Source organism: Schistocerca nitens, chromosome 1, assembly GCF_023898315.1.
Source record: "Schistocerca nitens isolate TAMUIC-IGC-003100 chromosome 1, iqSchNite1.1, whole genome shotgun sequence".
Classification (NCBI taxonomy): Eukaryota; Metazoa; Arthropoda; class Insecta; order Orthoptera; family Acrididae; genus Schistocerca; species Schistocerca nitens.
This window is the reverse complement of record NC_064614.1, coordinates 1,216,423,236-1,216,441,979: the sequence shown is the minus strand read 5'-3', so window position 1 is coordinate 1,216,441,979 and position 18,744 is coordinate 1,216,423,236. Positions and strand designations below refer to the sequence as shown.

At 37.1% G+C, this 18,744-nt stretch overlaps 1 protein-coding gene across 1 annotated transcript in view; it reads right to left on the bottom strand.

Moving 5' to 3' along the window:
* Positions 1–1,297: 1,297 nt before the first annotated feature.
* LOC126201311 (DNA polymerase beta-like) overlaps positions 1,298–18,744 on the bottom strand; it is a 61,700-nt gene continuing 44,253 nt past the window's right edge. The window contains exons 6-7 of the mRNA XM_049936775.1: positions 5,975–6,182; positions 1,298–1,578 (exon numbers count right to left, since the gene is read on the bottom strand). Of these exons, the coding sequence (XP_049792732.1) occupies positions 1,484–1,578; positions 5,975–6,182 (303 nt within the window). The 3' untranslated portion in view covers positions 1,298–1,483. The remainder of the gene's footprint in view (positions 1,579–5,974; positions 6,183–18,744) is intronic.

Sequence of the window (18,744 nt, the reverse complement as noted above, 5' to 3'; positions counted from 1 at the left end):
CATCATCTTTCTTTTTATATATATATATATATATATATATATATATATATATATATATATATATATATATATATAACAGAGGGAAACATTCCACGTGGAAAAAATATATCTAAAAAGAAAGATGATGAGACTTACCAAACAAAAGCGCTGGCAGGTCGATAGACACACAAACAAACACAAATATACACACAAAATTCAAGCTTTCGCAACAAACTGTTGCCTCATCAGGAAAGAGGGAAGGAGAGGGAAAGACGAAAGGATGTGGGTTTTAAGGGAGAGGGTAAGGAGTCATTCCAATCCCGGGAGCGGAAAGACTTACCTTAGGGGGAAAAAAGGACAGGTATACACTCGCACACACACACATATCCATCCACACATACAGACACAAGCAGACATATTTAAAGACCATATGTCTGCTTGTGTCTGTATGTGTGGATGGATATGTGTGTGTGTGCGAGTGTATACCTGTCCTTTTTTCCCCCTAAGGTAAGTCTTTCCGCTCCCGGGATTGGAATGACTCCTTACCCTCTCCCTTAAAACCCACATCCTTTCGTCTTTCCCTCTCCTTCCCTCTTTCCTGATGAGGCAACAGTTTGTTGCGAAAGCTTGAATTTTGTGTGTATATTTGTGTTTGTTTGTGTGTCTATCGACCTGCCAGCGCTTTTGTTTGGTAAGTCTCATCATCTTTCTTTTTAGATATATATATATATATATATATATATATATAGCCACTCGATATTGCCTTTTCAGTACTGATACAAATCAATATTTTTGAGAAAAAATACCAATATATATCAATAGTTTATCAACAGCTGTATCCACAACACGTCAAGGAAGAACAAGATACGAAGCATACGCCACTGGCTGACAATCCTTGATATAGGATATCAGTACTTGAGTACCAGCTTACTAAGAAGACTCTCCAGAAAGCTATATGATAGTATACATGACACTAACTTTCCAAAGTAACTCTGAAACTATCTGATGAAAAAGGAATTTCACGGTCTTAAGGAGTATCTATTAAGTCAAATTTGTGTACATTGTTCTTTGTAATTAATGGTGTTAGTTAGTGTAATGAATCTGGTTGCACTTTAGGATTATTTCCTACGGTGCAACTGTTTTTATTACACTACTGAGTGTTTTCTGTGTTCAGTATGATGTATATTACATGCATACTTGCTGTTCATAATATTTCCTATAGTATCATATAAAATTAAATTCAACCAAAGGTCATTCATGAACTAAATAAATACAGATAAACTGGACACAGGAGACATAAGTTGACAATACTGGACAATTATTTTGGATGTTCATAAATCTTGTATTAAAAATTTTTGAGTTATTACAATGTGCTAAATTAATACAGTTTATCAGACAATCTCTCAATCGAAAGTTTTAAGCAAAGACATGTATAAGTACTGGGTTTCTATTCCTATTATATAAGTACATCAGTGTACTCTAGAGCTGTCCTGAGCAGTTCTGTTCACCAGTCTCTTTCTTCTGGTTTCCTATACTTAAAGTCAATGCAGTTAAAAATGTCCTCCTCGCTAGTAATGGGAATCGGTTCACCAGCCACACCTGGAACAGTTAATTTATTCACTAGCTAGCTACAATAACTCAAGGAAACATCAAAGCAGCATTAGTGTTACATATTCTTCTAACCTCACAGACTGAATCTCATTCAAAGACATTATGTATGTACTTGAACGTTTCTTCCTAGATATAAACTGGGAATATGTACATCAAAAGAGTTAACCTGAGCCTTTCAAATTTCTCATCAGTTTTGAGCCATGAGACAGTATAGTTGCCACGGGTCACATTATTCATTAATGAGCTTACAATCCCAATCAGTCAGTAATTAAACATCATCTTTCACTGCCCTACTAACAAGCAAAAGTGGTGATAACAGTTTACATGAACTTGGGCTTCTCTACAACTGGACTTTATTAGTACAGTAGTTAAACTTTTTATGGCTGCTGATAAGTTATTGAAAATGTGTATTCCTGATTAATGGACACCCTTCTGGACCAAAGTAACTGACTTTAAATCTTTGTGAAGATAATTCTTCTTTTTAGCAATGATGCCATGAAATGAATTGTTGGTTTGAAAAATATATTCCATTACGGAGTAAAGATATGAAACTGTTGTTGGTATTTGTTTTCAGAAAATTCTAGACATTAAGATACTAGCAACACAATAAAAAAATAAATCCAAATTATACAATATGTTGGGCTGGAATTTTTCCATAAGCTTCTAAAATCAAAACATGCTTCCACCTGTGTAAGAAATGGAAGCAACAAGAATTACTGGACCAACAGAGAGCTGTCTCCAGACAACCTTTCCTTGTCTACAAAAGAGAAAAATTCATAAAATAAGTGTTCAGATAAATGCAAAATGATTATAACAACTGCAAACAGCTATAACTATTTAACACATAGTGATGTATCAATAACAATTATAGATAGTAAAAAAAAGATAAAAATTTTGATTGTTGTGCAAGCACAGTAAATCATACACTGGCACGTGCAGAGTGATTCTAATGTGGAAAGTGCATATCATAAGTGAGAATGGTGGATACCACACAGAAGGTATTCTGCATGTTAAATTCTAACAGTTGTTTTGTCATCACAGTGCAAAGAAGGTTTCAACAGCAATGCTATCAAGCATCTCCAAATAGCAATAACCTCCAAAGATGGCATCAACAGTTTGAAGAAACAGGATGTTTGTGCAGCTTGATGACACTGTATTCTGCTCTTGGCCACGTAGATCTCCAGACCTGAGGCAATGAATTTCTTTTGGCGGGTTACATAAAGATCTTGTGCCTTCTTTGTCAAAACCAACTCCAGAACTCAAAATGTACATTTCTAACAACCCTCACATCAGTTACTTCACTTTTTTTTTTTTTAATGATGGAGTGAAACAGATTACTGTTTAGACAATGTCCATGTGACCAAGAGTAGTAGTATAGAAATCCTATAAAGTATATATTTTTTTTTTAAATGAACTTTTTATTCTCTTGAATTCTTATCACTATGCATTAAATAGTTATAGCTGTTTGTAATTGTTATATACATATTGAATTGTCCTGGGACTCTTGGTTGGAATACAAATAATGGAAGGTCAAAAGGTACACAATCACTGTATAGTTGTAGCATTGAGTGATCAACAGGAACATAAACAAGACTGAAAACATTATCCAATGCCTGAAAGTTCAACATCATTTTCATTCCTTTTTATATGCTTGTCAATATCCCAACAAATTAACTATACAGAGAGTGATTACCACCCTCACACCTTCCATTATTCATAAAAAAATTAATGTGGTTACCTAATAACAGTTACATTAGGAGGTACAAATTGTGTGCTCTTTCTTCTACCTTCTCAACCACTACTGATGCAAAGTGAGTATGCAGTCATTACTATCAACTACCATAAGAGGTGTGTGAGAAAAGTAATGAGACTTCCTTTTTTTTTTTCCAAACAACACTATTGCCCCCTTCAAAGAAGTTCCCTCCAGCAGCTATCACTGGCAGTCATTGTTCCCGGTCTTGGTAGCAGCACTGAAAGGCGTCAACTGATAGCACCTTTAAAATGTCACTCACATTCAATTTCACCAACACAAAAAAGTCACAAGGACTCAGACCAAGTGAATGGGGTGAGCTGTGGAACAACAGGAATGGCTTTTGGGGTCAAAATTCTGTGATGGAAGTAGCCATGTGACATGGGGTGTTGTCCCGATGCTGCATCCACTTGTTTGAAATGTCTGGTCTCACTCAATTCACCCTTTTCCTTAGTCTTTCAAGGAAATCTTTGTAAAACACTTGGTCAACAGTTTGTCCTTGAGGAATAAATTCTTTACGCATGATGTCCATACTATAGTAAAAGCAAATCAACGTTCTCTTGATCTTCGATTTGCTCATTTGAGCTTTTTTCGGTCAAGGGGATGTCTCAGTGTGCCACTTCTCATTTTGCCACTCTGTATCATACTCAAAAATCCAAGATTCACCACCTGTGATCACAGGACTCAACCAATCTTCTCAAGAATATCAACATGTTTCTTTGACTCTCCTGCTGCTCAGTCAGGAGACTTTTCGGCACCATTTGGACACAGGTCTTTCGTATGGGCAAAACTTTGGTCAAAATTTGATGTATGGTGAGAGTGTCTACGTTTCAAAGTCACCCATCATCCTTATTGTCAAACGTCAGTCTGATCTCACAAGAGAATGCACCTGTTGGACATTTTCATCAGTTTTTGAAGATGAAAGTCTCCTTGAGTGAGGTTCATTTCCAATGTGTTCCTGTGCTTCCAAACATGATATGTGCCACAAAAAAAAATTGTGCTCTTGATACGGAAAGTTACCCACAAGCTTGTTTCAACTTTTCAAAGATCGTACTTGTATATTCCCCAAGTTTAATACAAAACCTGATTGCATAACATTGCTCTAAATTCTGCTGTTCCATTTTCATAACACACAACTTCACTGATTGCATTCTCAAAAGTCACATGATACTCGAACAGAGCATCTAGACGAGGTGAACACATTGGCATACTCAAGTAGAACAACATAGCATTGCCAGATCACTTGCACTGTTGTCAGTCTCATTACCTTTATCACACACATTGTGGACAGTTAACCATGAAGAACAACACTAATGTATCAATAAATCATTTGTGAATTTTCATTGAGTTTCTTTCATGTACAAATTTATAAAAAGAAAACTGTAACTCAGTTTGTATCTAAAACTGGACATGTTTTACTTCTCGAATGCACCATTCTCCAAATATTTTCTGTGTTGCCACAAACACACAGAAAACTTTAGGATTTAGTGTCGCATAATTGTTACTTATCCATTGCTAAAAATAAATTCATCATAAACTGAGATAAATTGCAAATCTGAAAAGAAAAAGATCAGTTGCATTATAAATGAATTGGCTACAGAAAGTAAACTTCCAAGTTCCATTTTAATGATCCATTATTTCTCCTCACACTACAACTAATTTTTAATTATCTCTTACTGCCTTCCACTACAACATGTTACTATATATGTGACTGATGACCACATCTCATATTGAAAGTGTGAAATTCACAAACTGAAAAATGTGGATGTTACCTACATTTTTGGGTTAATTTCATGAATATTCACTGAACCTTTTTAATAATAAATTATGCTTTGTTTTTATTCACTCAGGGGAAGACGAGCATTGAAACATATGGAATAGCACACAAGCTGAGCTCTGAAAGCTATAACAGCATCAGTAGCAGGCTATTAACTATATTAAAAGCGAAAGAAAGAACCAAGTTGTCAATTCCCGCTACTATAACAGAACAAAAAATAACACGTAACTGGTGCTTTTCCTCCTGAATAAACTGTATACACAATACACTGAAACACAGGTTTTTCCATTCACCTGACAGAGGTAAGAATAATCGAACACAGAAAGGGAAAGTTTAGAGTAATGTACTCTCTTAATATAAAATTATTCCTTAATTTAGTTCCTTCAATTCCTACTATCATTACCACATCTGTATAGACTTCTTTTACCTGTTGCTGGATGTCCTGCAGTGCCAATATTTCTTATCACTCCCTTCCAACTTATAATCCCAGGCATGCTTTTACGTGTCACATTCCACGGTACACAGACATGTCTAGTAGTGACAAGCCACATGTCATTTCTCTTTTCTTACTACTTTCACCTTGACTCGCTACAAAGAAACAGTTTTGCACAGGCCAACAAGAGAGGACATCTTCCTCGCCAACAACAGAGGACATCTTCCTTTTTCGAGATTATTGATTAAAAAGTTTTTGAAACATTAACTGTTTTAGGCTAGTTATAAACATAATTGTAAAATATTAGTTTTCCTGTCCACAAACTAAAATAACTACAAGACAGAACTGAAGAAATTTTGTAATGAGTATTGCTGTAATATATAAATATCATCACTACTTAGTGACGATGTTGTAACTAAGATACCTGTGCTTCCAACAGGGCGTAATGAATATTCATTCAGTGTAAAGCCCTTTGACAGAGCATGTGTTCTCATCTCTTTGTTGAACAAGTCTGAACCTGTGAAATACAGGATAGCACAGTAGAACTGATCATATGGTATAAAACGGATGTCCAGTCGTCTCACTGGTGTCTCTTTGGATGTCTTTTGAACTCCAGACAACCTGCATGCGCCCTGTAGAAAATACATACATCTATTACAGCATAAGTAGAAAAAAACTATAACTACATAAACATAATACTGTAGTCATGAAAAGACCTATTTCCAAGATTTACTTCATTGTAAAGTTTTTAAAACACAAAATTAATATGATTCTTAAAGTAGATGACAAAATCATTTCTTGTAGTGAAGGTTCAAAAGCTTACATTTGATGTGAAAATACTGTGTCTAATGACTAATACTTAGAGATTAAATATTGTTTTGTGTTTCAGCAATTAAATTGTGGTGATATTTAATAAATTCAAATGATTCTTCATAGAAATTAAACTCTAAATAGTACACAGTAGGGACTGATCTTTGATCACTACCTTTAGTTACTTGGAAAAATCCAACAGTGTATTTATGGTCATTCTACTGTCACATATCACCTACTCTTTGAAACTCAATGAAGAAACAGGTCAGGTACCTTTACCTGATATACTGGTTAAGAAACACGAATACACATTCCTGGACAACAATGTATGTAGCTAACCTATGCAGGTAAACCTTTCACTCCATGTCTTGAGCCAATTACTATCACTCATGGGGAAATGTCAACCTTAAGTTTCTGGTCCATAGAGCTCGTGAACTGTTAGACAAAGAGTGCCTTGTCAAAGGATTTCTGTTCAAACATTGTTACAAGTACACTACTAAATTATGTAACTTGCTAATGGCTGAGAGTATTACATCATTAAATGGGCTCTGAACATAATTTACTGGTCATGGATTACAGATTGAAACTGAAGAATCTGCAGAAAGTCAGGAAATTAAGAAGATATGACAATGATAAACTGACTCATTCAGAAGGAACTGCAACATTTCTCTAGCGAGCATTAGGCATGGGGGGGGGGGGGGGGGGGGCAATTGGGCATGCGATAGCACTTCCTAAAGCATTGTACAGAAAAGTATGCACTATTTCAGCAGGTTTCATTTCCAACAGGTTTCCAATTATAAAGGTTTCCTCCTGGCACACTCTTATTCTGTACAGGAGCTCCTCACAGTAGTCGAGGAATTTCCTCTATAATGTCTAATTTATTCGCAAACTCTCTCACAATTTTTTTGTGTGTTATTAACTTTTTAATTTTTTTGTTTATGATCATCCTGTAAACTATGTATTTACTTCTTCCATTATGAAGTAGCTTTGGACTCACATGGTCCCGCGGCACATGATAGATAGATAGATAAATAAATAAGTAATGAATATGAAAGTTGCTGAGATTTTCAAAGGGGCCATTACACAAGTGACTGCATGAAACAGAGAAAAGGAATACGACAGAAGATGAATGGACAGCTTTGAGAGATGAAATAGTGAAAGCAGCAGAAGATTAAACAAGCAAAAGTATAAGGCCCACTACAAATCCTTGGGTAGAATACAAATTATTGAACTGAATGGCGAAAAAGAGGAAATATAAAAGTTAAGTAAGCAAAAGCAAATACAAACATATAAAAATAAGACTGGCAGGATGTGCAAAATGTTGAAACAGGATAGACCCAATGATAAATGCAAAGCCTGGGGGAAATCAATGTGCTGCCTATAGGAAAACCAAAGAAATTTTTGAAGAAAAGAGAAATGGTGATATGAATATCAAGAGTGCATATCGAAAGCCAGTAATAAGCAAAGAATGAAAGGTGAAAAAGTGGAAAAAATGTATGGAAGAGCTATAAAAAGGAAACATACTTTCAGACAATATTATGGAAAGGAAGAGGAAATAAATGAAGATGAGACCAAAGATATCATAGTATTTGAAGCATTCCATGGAGCACCACTGACCCCTGAGTCGAAACAAGGTCCCTGAAGTAGACAATGTTCACTCTGAATTACTGAGATCCTTGGACAAAACTATTCCATTTGGTATGCAAGATATATGCAACAGGCAACATACCATCAGGTAAATGTAATAAGTCCCATTCCAAAGAAGATGGGTGTGAATATTACTGAACCATCAGTTTGATACATCATGGTTGCAAAATACTAAAATGAATTTTATTTACAGAAGAACAGAGAGAGTTCTAGAAGCCCGCCTTGGGATTCCACAGAAATGTAGAAACATGTGAGGCAATACTGACCCTACAACTTATCTTAAAAAGAAAAATCAAACAATGGAAAATTCAGGATGGAATAATTACAATATTATGAAAAAGATATATAGCAGAAATGCTGAGTCGCAGATAGGCACAACAAAAAAAAAACTGTCAAACAAATTAGCTTTCAGTCACAAAGGCCTTCTTCTGAATTAGACAACATAAACATGCACACTCACACAAACACAACTCTCACACATGACCACTGTCTTTGGCAGCCTATCTGCAACTCAAAATCTCCACTATATGGTGAGTAGCAATCTATCCTTTTCATAGTATTGTCATTATCTTAAAAAGATATTTTTGTAGCAGTTGTAGATTTAGAGAAAGCATTTTACAATAGTGACCAGAGTACACTCTTTGAAATTCTGAAGGTAGGATTATAGCCCCCCCCCCCCCCCCCCCCACACACACACACACACACACACAAAATTGTTCAAATCTGTAAACTGAGCAAGGAGACTAGTGGTAAACAGAGGAATTTGAAAAGGAAATGAAAGTTTAAGGAGAAAAATAACAACTCTAATGTTTGCTGATGACATTTTAATTCTTTCGGAGACTGGAAAGGACTTAGAACAGTTGAACAGAATGAAAATTGTCTCGGAAAAAGGTTAAAAGATGAGCAGCAACAATATTAAAACAAGGGTACTGGAATGCAGTCAAATTAAATCAGGCAATGATGAAGGAATTAGATTATGAAATCTGAATAGTAGATGATCAGTTCTGCTACTTGGGCAACGAGATAACTGACAACACTGGGAGTAGAGAGGAAATAATATGATGACTGGCAGTAGCAAAAACAGTTTCTGAAAAAGAAAAATATTTTAATGTCTAATACAAGTATGAGTATTAGGAAAAAATTTTAAAAATATTCGTCTGGAGTGTAGCCTTTTGTGGAAGTGAAACGTAGATGATAAATAATACAGTCAAGAAGAGAATAACAGCTTTTGAAATATGATCCTACAAAGGAATGTTGAAGAATAGATGGGAAGATTGGATAAATAATAAAGAAATACCGAATCAGACTGGGTAAGAAATACATTTGAGGCACAACTTGACAACAAAGGATGCAGTTGATAGGGGACAGCCTGTGGCATCAATGAATAGCCAATTTGGTAATGAAGGAAGTATAGTGTGTAAAAATAGAAGATGTAGATCAAGATTTGACTATAGTAAGCAGGTTAGCATGGTCAACAACCTCATACTCAAATTTTAACCAACAAATTACAGTTCCTTGATATATATGTTTTTCCTAGTCTCGCTGTCAGTATTTTCTGTCTCAAGTGTACCTACAGCACTGCAAATGGTCAATATTCATTTTTCTATTATGTCTTGCAACTTGATTTTCAAGCAGTATATCAACTGACGTAAAGTGGAATTTTTCTTAACTCAGTTTCTCCTGCAATTTTGATAGGTTGAACCTATTCATAAAGATAGCACCACAAGCTGTAGTTAATAGTTGTGAAGACAGAAAAACACATCTGGGCATCTATACTAGATGTTACCATAAAAATCTACTTCATTTGTATGGAATAAGCTGCTTAAAAGATAATGTCCTTTCACAAACAACACACTATCATCATTACAAGCTTTTAATATGGATAAATTCATTCTGGGATGCCATATGAACTTCACTGACAAAGCTCCTAATTTTGAATGAACTCTTTTTCATGGTAGTGGAAGAATTAACACTGATGTGAAACATTCACCACTCCTATGCAAAATACAGTCAGAAAATAATTTTGTGCAAAACTGCAGTATTCTTTTGAACAAAGATTGCTAACTTTTTTGTCCAAATCATTGGATAAATATCAATGAAGCAACAAAGTTTGTCAAATCCTATGTGTTTCTTCTTTGGCAAAAGAGAATGCAGGCTAGCATATATACCTTGGTGCACCAATAAACTGATTACTTTCAGTTACTTTTAATACCATCAGGTACTTTCAGTTACTTTAAATACCATCAGGTACTGTAACGCAGATATCACAAATATATATGAGTGTCATTTTATTAGTGAAAGTGAAATGTATTTTATCAGTGTAGAGTCCCCCCATAAACCATGGACCTTGCCACTAATAGGGAGGCTTGCATGCCTCAGCAATACAGGTAGGTACTGTAGCTGCAACCACAACTGCATATTTGTTAAGAGGCCAGACAAACATGTGGTTCCTGAGGAGCAGCAGCAGCAGCCTTTTCAGTAGTTGCAAGGGCAACAGTCTGGATGAATGACTGATCTGGCCTTATAACACAACCAAAACAGTCCTGCTGTGCTGTCACATCAAACAGCTGAAAGCAATGGGAAACTACAGCTGTAATTTTTCCTATGGCATGCAGCCTTACTATATGGTTGAATGATGATGGACGGCATCCTCTTGGATTAAATATCCAAAGGGTAAAACAGTCCACCATTCAGATCTCCAGGTGGGGACTACTCAGAAGGATGTCATTATCAAGAGAAACAAAACTGGCATTCTATGGATCAGGGCATTGAATGTTAAGAGTCCTTAATTGGAAAGGCAGATTAGAAAACTTAAAAAGGGGAATGGGTTGGTTGGTTGGTTGATTTGAGGGAGGGAACCAAACAGCAAGGTTATCGGTCCCATCGGATTAGGGAAGGATAGGGAGTGAAATCAGCCATGTCCTTTCAAAGGAATGATGCTAGCATTTTCCTGAAGTGATTTAGGGAACTCATGAAAAACCTAAATCAGGATGGCCGGACACTGGTTTGAACCACCATCCTCCTAAATGCAAGTCCAGTGTGCTAACCACTGAGTCACCTCACTTGGTCAAATGGATAGATTAAAGTTAGATATAGTGGGAGTTAGTAAAGTTCGGTGGCAGGAGGAACAGGACTTCTGAACAGGTGAATATAGGGTTCTAAACACAAAATCTAAAAGGGATAATGCAGGAGTAGGTTTAATAATGCAGCTACCTTGAACAGTGTAGTGAAAGCATTATTGTAGCCAAGGTAAACATGAAGCTCACACCCACTACAGTAGCACATGTTTATATACCAACTAGCTCTGCAGATGATGAAGAGATTGAAGAAACCTAAAATGTGACAAACGAAATTATTCAGATAGTTACAGGAGACAAAATTTTAATAGCCATGGGAAACTGGAATTCAATAGTATGAAAACAAAGAGAAGGAAAAATAGTAAGTGGATATGGACTGGGGGAAAGGAATGAAAAAGGAAGCCACCTGGTATACCATATTTACTCGAATCTAAGCCGCACTCGAATCTAAGCCGCACCTGAAAAATGAGACTCGAAATAAAGGAAAAGAAAATTCCCGAATCTAAGCTGCACCGGAAATTTGAGACTCGAAATTCAAGGGGAGAGAAAAGTTTGAGGCCGCACCTCCAAATCGAAACAAAGTTGGTCCATTGTAATATGAGACACAATTTAGGTCGAATGAATGACGATACAGCTACAGTAGTTTGGTTCGAGTCGTAAGCTTAGCAGTTAAGCTTTACCAGGTAGCCATTGCTACGCGTCAGGCGCTCCGTCCGTATTTATACGGGTACCCTTCCTTTTTCACGTGCTTCATCTGGTTTGAATCAATTGCTTATTTTGCTTTGATCTGATAAGTGCCGTTTTCTTTGTTATAGGTGTTTACGTCACTCTAAGTTGAAAATGCATTACTGTACTGTGCCATGCATTGTTTGTCGCATTCTGATAGTGCGTGTTTACGGCCTGTCGCTGCTCGCGGCATGGCTTGCTTTTGTGCACACTACCGCCGCTTACAATTAAAAAAAAAAAAAAAAAGAGAGTGGAATCGTCTCATTAGCGAAACAATGGCAAGAGACTGCTATTTGTTGTTACTTACACTGCTGCTTTCTTTGATAATGATCAACAAGAACCAAATAATAGACTGCGTATGATAGAACATGTTCTGAACGAGAGTTAGGCGAAAATGTTTCTCCGTTTGAAAATCTTTGCGGTCGCTTCTTTAGTACATCAAATTCTGCACAGAAATTAGAGTCATCTCAGAATTAAAAATCTAGTCAGTTGCTGTGCTTCATTTCTGACTGTATCACTATTAGGCATAAGAATAATGCGAATATAAATATAACACGATACGTATATTCTTCCGCGTTTGCTGCTGTCTCACTCTAGTTTCGTAGTTTATTAGGCAGACAGGATTTAAATGAGATGAGCAGCAAACACGAAAGAATACATGGCAAAATGTTGATATTTGTATTATTCTTATGGTGAAGAGAATACTGCATGCGATTCACATTTCATCAGGTTCCTATTAGCAACCATCTCTTCTCACAGGTAGGAAAAAATTCAGAAAATAGAGTTGGCCATATTGACAAACATCCCAAACAGTCTTGACAGTCGGATTTTCGTAGTACATTGAAATTCTGCTACATTCAAAGATGAACAATACGGAATTTGTATTTATTTCGTTGGATAATGTATGAAAATGCAGTGGCCGAAACTCGGGGCGGAGAAAAAAAAGCTTGTCTTCCACCTTTTTTTAATTTATCTACTGACGCAGAGGTTTTGGCGCCAGTATTTATCTTTGTGCCTACAAAGCATGTCTGTGTAGCGCTACATATATTCGACGGTAGAAGTTAGTTGTGGCGGCACCTACCAACATTTTTGAGAACTTCCGCTTGCTTTGCACTCGATTCTAAGCCGCAGGCGGCTTTTTGGATTACAAAAACCGGAAACAAAGTACGGCTTAGATTCGAGTAAATATGGTAATTTAGCACAGAGCATAATTTAATCATAGCTCACAATTGGTTTAAGAATCATGAAAGAAGGTTGTATACGTGGAAGAGACCTGGAGACTCTGTAAGGTTTCAAATTGATTACATAATGGTATGACAGTGATTTTGGACCATATTTTAAATTGTACAACATTTTCAGGGGCAGATATAGACTCTCACCACAATTTAATGGTCATGAACTGAAGATTAAAACTGAAGAAACTGCAAAAAAGTAGGAATTTAAGGAAATTGGACCTGGACAAAATTGAAAAAACCATAGGTTCTAGAGTGTTTCAGAGGGAGCATTAGGGAACGATTGGCAAGAACAACGGAAAAGAATACATTAGAAGAAGAATGGGTAGTTTTGAGAGATGAAATATGGAAGGCAACAGAGGATCAAGTACATAAAAAGACAAGGCTTAGTAAAAATCCTTGGGTAACACAAGAGATACTGAATTTAATTGATGAAAGGAGAAAATGTAAAAATCCAGTAAATGAAGCAGATGAAAGAGAATACAAACATCTAAAAAATGAGAATAACAACTAGTGCAAAATGGCTAAGCAGGCTCAGCTAGATGACAAATGTAAGGATTTAAAAGCATACATCACTAGGGGGAAATAGATGCAGCCTACAACGAAATTAAAGGGACCTTTGGAGGAAAGAGAACCATCCGTATGAATATCGAGATCTCAGATCAAAAACCAGTGCTAAAGCAAAAAAGGGAAAGCAGAGAGGTGGAAGGAATATATAGGGAGCTATACAAGGGTGATGTACTTGAGGCAAGATAATGGAAATGGAAGAGGATGTAGATGAAGATGGGATATGAGATATGATATTGAATGAAGAGTTTGACCAAGCACTGAAAGACCTACGTCAAAACAAGGCCCTGGGAGTAGTTAACATTGCATTAGAATTACTAATAGCCTTGGGAGAGCCAGCCATGACAAAACTCCTCCATCTGGTGAAGCAAGATGTATGAGGTAGGCGAAATACCCTCAGACTTCAAGAAGAATATAATAATTCCAACTCCAAAGAAAGAAGGTGCTGACAAGTGTGAAAATTATCAAACTATCAGTTTCATAAGTCACTGTTGCAAAATACTAACATGAATTCTGCACAGAAGAATGGCAAAACTGGTAGAAGCTGATCCTGAGGAAGATCAGTTCGGATTCTGGAGAAATGTAGGAATACACAAGGCAATACTGACCCTACAACTTCTCATAGACGATAGGTAAAGGAAAGGCAAACCTATGTTTTTAGCATTTATAGACTTAGAGAAAGCTTTTGACAATGTTGACTGGAACACTCTCTTTCAAATTCTAAAGGAGGCAGGAGAAAAATACAGGGAGCAAAAGGCTATTTACAATTTGCACAGTAACCAGATGGCAATTATAACAGTTAAGTAGCATGAAAGGCAAGCACTGGTTGAGGAGGGAGTGAGATGGGGTTGTAGCCTATCTCTGGCATTATTCAATCTGTATACTGAGCAAGCAGTAAAGGAAACCATAGAAAAATTAGAGTAGGAATTAAAGTCCAGAGAGAAGAAATAAAGGAATGGACAGTGTCTTGAAAGGAGGGCATGAGATGAACATCAACTAAAGCAAAACCAAGATAATGGAATGAAGTAGAATTAAATCAAGTGATGCTGAAGGAATTAGATTAGGAAATGCGACACTTAAAGTAGTAGATGAATTTTGTTATTTGGGAAGCAAAGTGGTCAAAGTAGAAAGGACGTAAAATGTAGACTGGCAATGGCAAGAAAAGTGTTTCTGAAGAAGTGAAATTTGTTAACATCGAGTATAGATTTAAGTATAAGGAAGTGTTTTTTGAAAGTATTTATTCGGAGTGTAGCCACATATGGAAGTTAAACGTGGACAATAAATAGTTTAGACAAGAAGAGAATAGAAGCTTTTGAAATGTGGTGCTACAGAAGAATGCTGGAGATGAAATGGATGGATCACAAAACTAATGGGGAGGTACTGAATAGAATTGGGGAGAAAAGGCATCTGTGGCACAACCTGACTAGAAGAAGGGATTGGTTGGTAGGGCACATTCTGAGACATCACAGGATTGCCATTTAGCACTGGAGGGAGGTTTATGGGGTAAAAATTGTAGATGGAGAGTGAGAGATGAATACAGTAAGCAGATTCAGAAGGATTGAGGTTGCAGTAGTTACTCAGAGATGAAGGGGCTTGCACAAGATGGAGCAGCATAGAGAGCTGCATCAAACCAGTCTTCGGACTGAAGACCCCTTCCCTCATCACCCTCACAAACAACACAAACACAATACAATGCTATACACTACCTGCAGACATCACCTACAGTGGACAACTGCACATACAGAAGACATTTAAATTACCATGAAAATGCTTGTGCACTGCACAGTATGGTAAGTTTGAGCTCATTGGCACGAACTTCCTTCCTGCAGAGGAAAAGATCTGTTCAACAGCCAGAGCACACAGGACTTCCCTATTATCACTGTGTAATGTTGCCTAATGTTTCAGTTTTGTAATACATCACTAAAATTAATCAAATAAAGTTGGACCACACAGTGTGCCAAAGTGTCTTTTTACACTTTGTGAAAATACAAGAGAAATGACTGAGTATTTGGCAAGATTACATGGATACACTTTCATTGGTAGCTCACATTTCAAGATAGCGAAGGTTTTCTGTGTCCCACGAGATTAAAACAAACACCGTATCCTAGACAAACCAAACAAAAGTTTGTCAATGTGGTGCTCAGGTTCTAGTGTACAATCAACAGAATGTGAGTCCTGTGAACTGGTGTTCGTGTTAGAGGCCACTACCACTAAACTGTGGTGGATTAGCTGGAAAACATACAGGTTACATCTGGAGTTCATAACTGCCTGTAGATGGGGTTGAGTGATGTCACAGGAGAAGTAGAGAGCTAACCATTTGTAAACACAGCAAAATCAGTCAACAGTAGAGTACAAGCTGTCCAAAGAGAAATTCAACTACACAGTGAGGTCATCAGTACTCAACTTCATATAGCTGAGTTATCTGCTCTGACATACATTGTGGTGGACTTTATAGGCTGTTTGATGGCACAGGGTTCCACAGCACAGTCAGCATCTGCAATGGCCTCTTCTGACTCGACTCCCAGCAATACGCCTATGATGGTCACATTGACATCCTCATCAAAAAGCAGTAGATATGTAGATATTCTATCTCTGCTGGACGAGAATGCAAGGAGTTCCTTTTAGAGAACTGTGGGAAAGTTGAAGATACAATCTAATAAGAAAGACAACCCTCCTGGATTAGACTCATCTCTCCATCAGCCGTAAGTCAAAATTAGTGAGTACGTAAAAAGTTTGTGGGGAGGTCATTAAGAGGGACAATTTATCACACACCATATGATGGCTTGCAGAGTACAGCAAAAAGAAGATCAGAAAGCTGGGTGAAATGTATTGGGGGAAAAAGCAATATTAGGATCCAATGTTCTGATGATGAGAAGATCCTCAGGGATGGAACACAAGCTTAAATTGGAGGTGGTAACTGGTCATCTCCTTCTCAGAGGAACCATCACAGTATTCTGCTCAATTAATTTAGGGAGACTACAGAATACCTAAATCTGGATAACCAGACAGGAATCTGAACCCAATCTTCCCAAACGTATGCCCTGTTCTTTAAAACTGCACCACCTAACTTGGTTCCAATCTTCTGGAGTCCTTCGGAATTGATGAAGGGTACTGTAAAAATTAAATTACATCTGTGTGAGTGTAAATTGTACCAAGTTGCTACAGTCAACAGTAGTATACATCCAGCTACTGCAAAAATTAAATTACATGTGTCTGAGTGTAAACTAGGACTAGATGTCAAAGTGAAGAGTATCTTATTTCCAGCTACAAACATCTTTTGAAAACAATGATGATCTAACCCAAAATCAAAAACTACTAATTTACCTTGAGATATGCAAAGCATTATTCATTAAGATTTGATTCTTTTGGAGCAAAGTCATGACTAGCAGTTTTACCAAGAATGTCTTCCAAGACAGGAAATGAGTTCTTTGAGTGTGGAATGCACCAATAAAACCGCTTGCACACAATACACCATTATTTCCTTTTAAGTGAAAATCAGCACTTCTGTAGTATCTTAACCTCTACATTCTCCTGATCAGGCACTACATGGTTTTTTTCCTCTTTGAAAAATTGAGAAGTTACTGAAGTATATCTTTTTGGCAACCTTCAAATGTCATATTGAAAGCTGTGACAGACAAATTGAAAACTTACTACACCTGCTACCTCCAGAGATGCTTCATAAAATCTTAGTGACCTCTAGGCGTGGCATCTGAAGGCAAGTGCCCAGTTACTCGGGGTATCTAGTAAGATACTTATCGCATATGCGGACAAAGTGATCAAAATGAGATACCGCCTGCTAGGGACGCAACACACCTGATGTCAGGGTAACGCAATTATAATCTTAACTGACTAAAGCTACTAGGAAAACTACCACTACTGACACTAACTTAAAATACTCTACGGTACTTTTACAACTCGAAACAAAATAGACAGATAAATAAAAATGAGTTTCGACTCGTATTGGTAGTACCAGTTACACCTGCCAGGACCTCAACAAGCATGTGAAATGGACAGTCCAATTCTGTTAAATACCTATGCACCATTGCTGGTCAAATCATTACCATTTATGAAGTTAATAGTTTTGGCCATAACTATCTGCTGACGAACATCGTGCTTATGTATTTGGATTTCACATCAGATGATACTGGTCAGCGCAGCTCGCAACAGCTATGGCAATCTCACACTTTCTTTGAAAGTTGGGACTTGGACTTAGTTTTAAGTGTGCTGCAGTCTGAAGTGTCATTTTCTACATACGGGGATTTGGTGTAACTGCAGAGACACAGACGTTTGATGCAACGGACTGTAACCTGCTTGCATTATGGACAAAAATTTCTCAATCAGTGGCACTAGTGATGCAATAACAGCAGTGTCATCTTCAGTGGTAGTTATTGCACCAGTGGGTACAACAGAAGCTATAACAGCAACAAATGCTCTTGTCCCACCAGCAATTACAGTGACAAAAGACATACAGCAACAAATGGTTCAACAAAAGGATTTGGCATCTGCACTCCATATACATTGTTCAACAGTTTTGATGAGTCTAAGGGGACTTGGGATACATATTTACGCAATTTCCTTCAACGTTAATTAGGTTATTGGTACTATCTCTAAGAATACTCTATCACTGTCATGGTGTAGTCAGTCATACAAAGTGATCCAGAAACTAAGGCCACTCTAAATTCAGGTATCTTGGTAAAATGTTGATTCAATCGTATGGTTAGCAAACTCACATTGTGACAGCTCAACCGCACTTTAACTCATGTGCTACAGAAATCAGTTAATCACATGCATGATGGATTGCCAACCTCCAGGACCTCAGTCACATATATAATTCTGCTTGTTATGAGTGGAAGGCATCATATGCAGAATTGCTGATCAGAGACGTTGTGGTTCGTCAACCTCCCAATGGTGAATTTCACACCAAAAGTCAATTTATTAGTGCAGTCAGTTGGAAATAAGGCACAATCAAACTAGGGGTAAACAGCAATTGTAAGGATAGTGAAGAGATATGATGCTTAAATTGTCAGGCAAAGGATGATTATTGCGAAGGAGTGGGCAGTAGGGAGCAGGACTGTTGCCTTTGAGACAGTATGAAACCTTTCAGCACTTAAGAGGATTTTATAGGCAGTATGGTG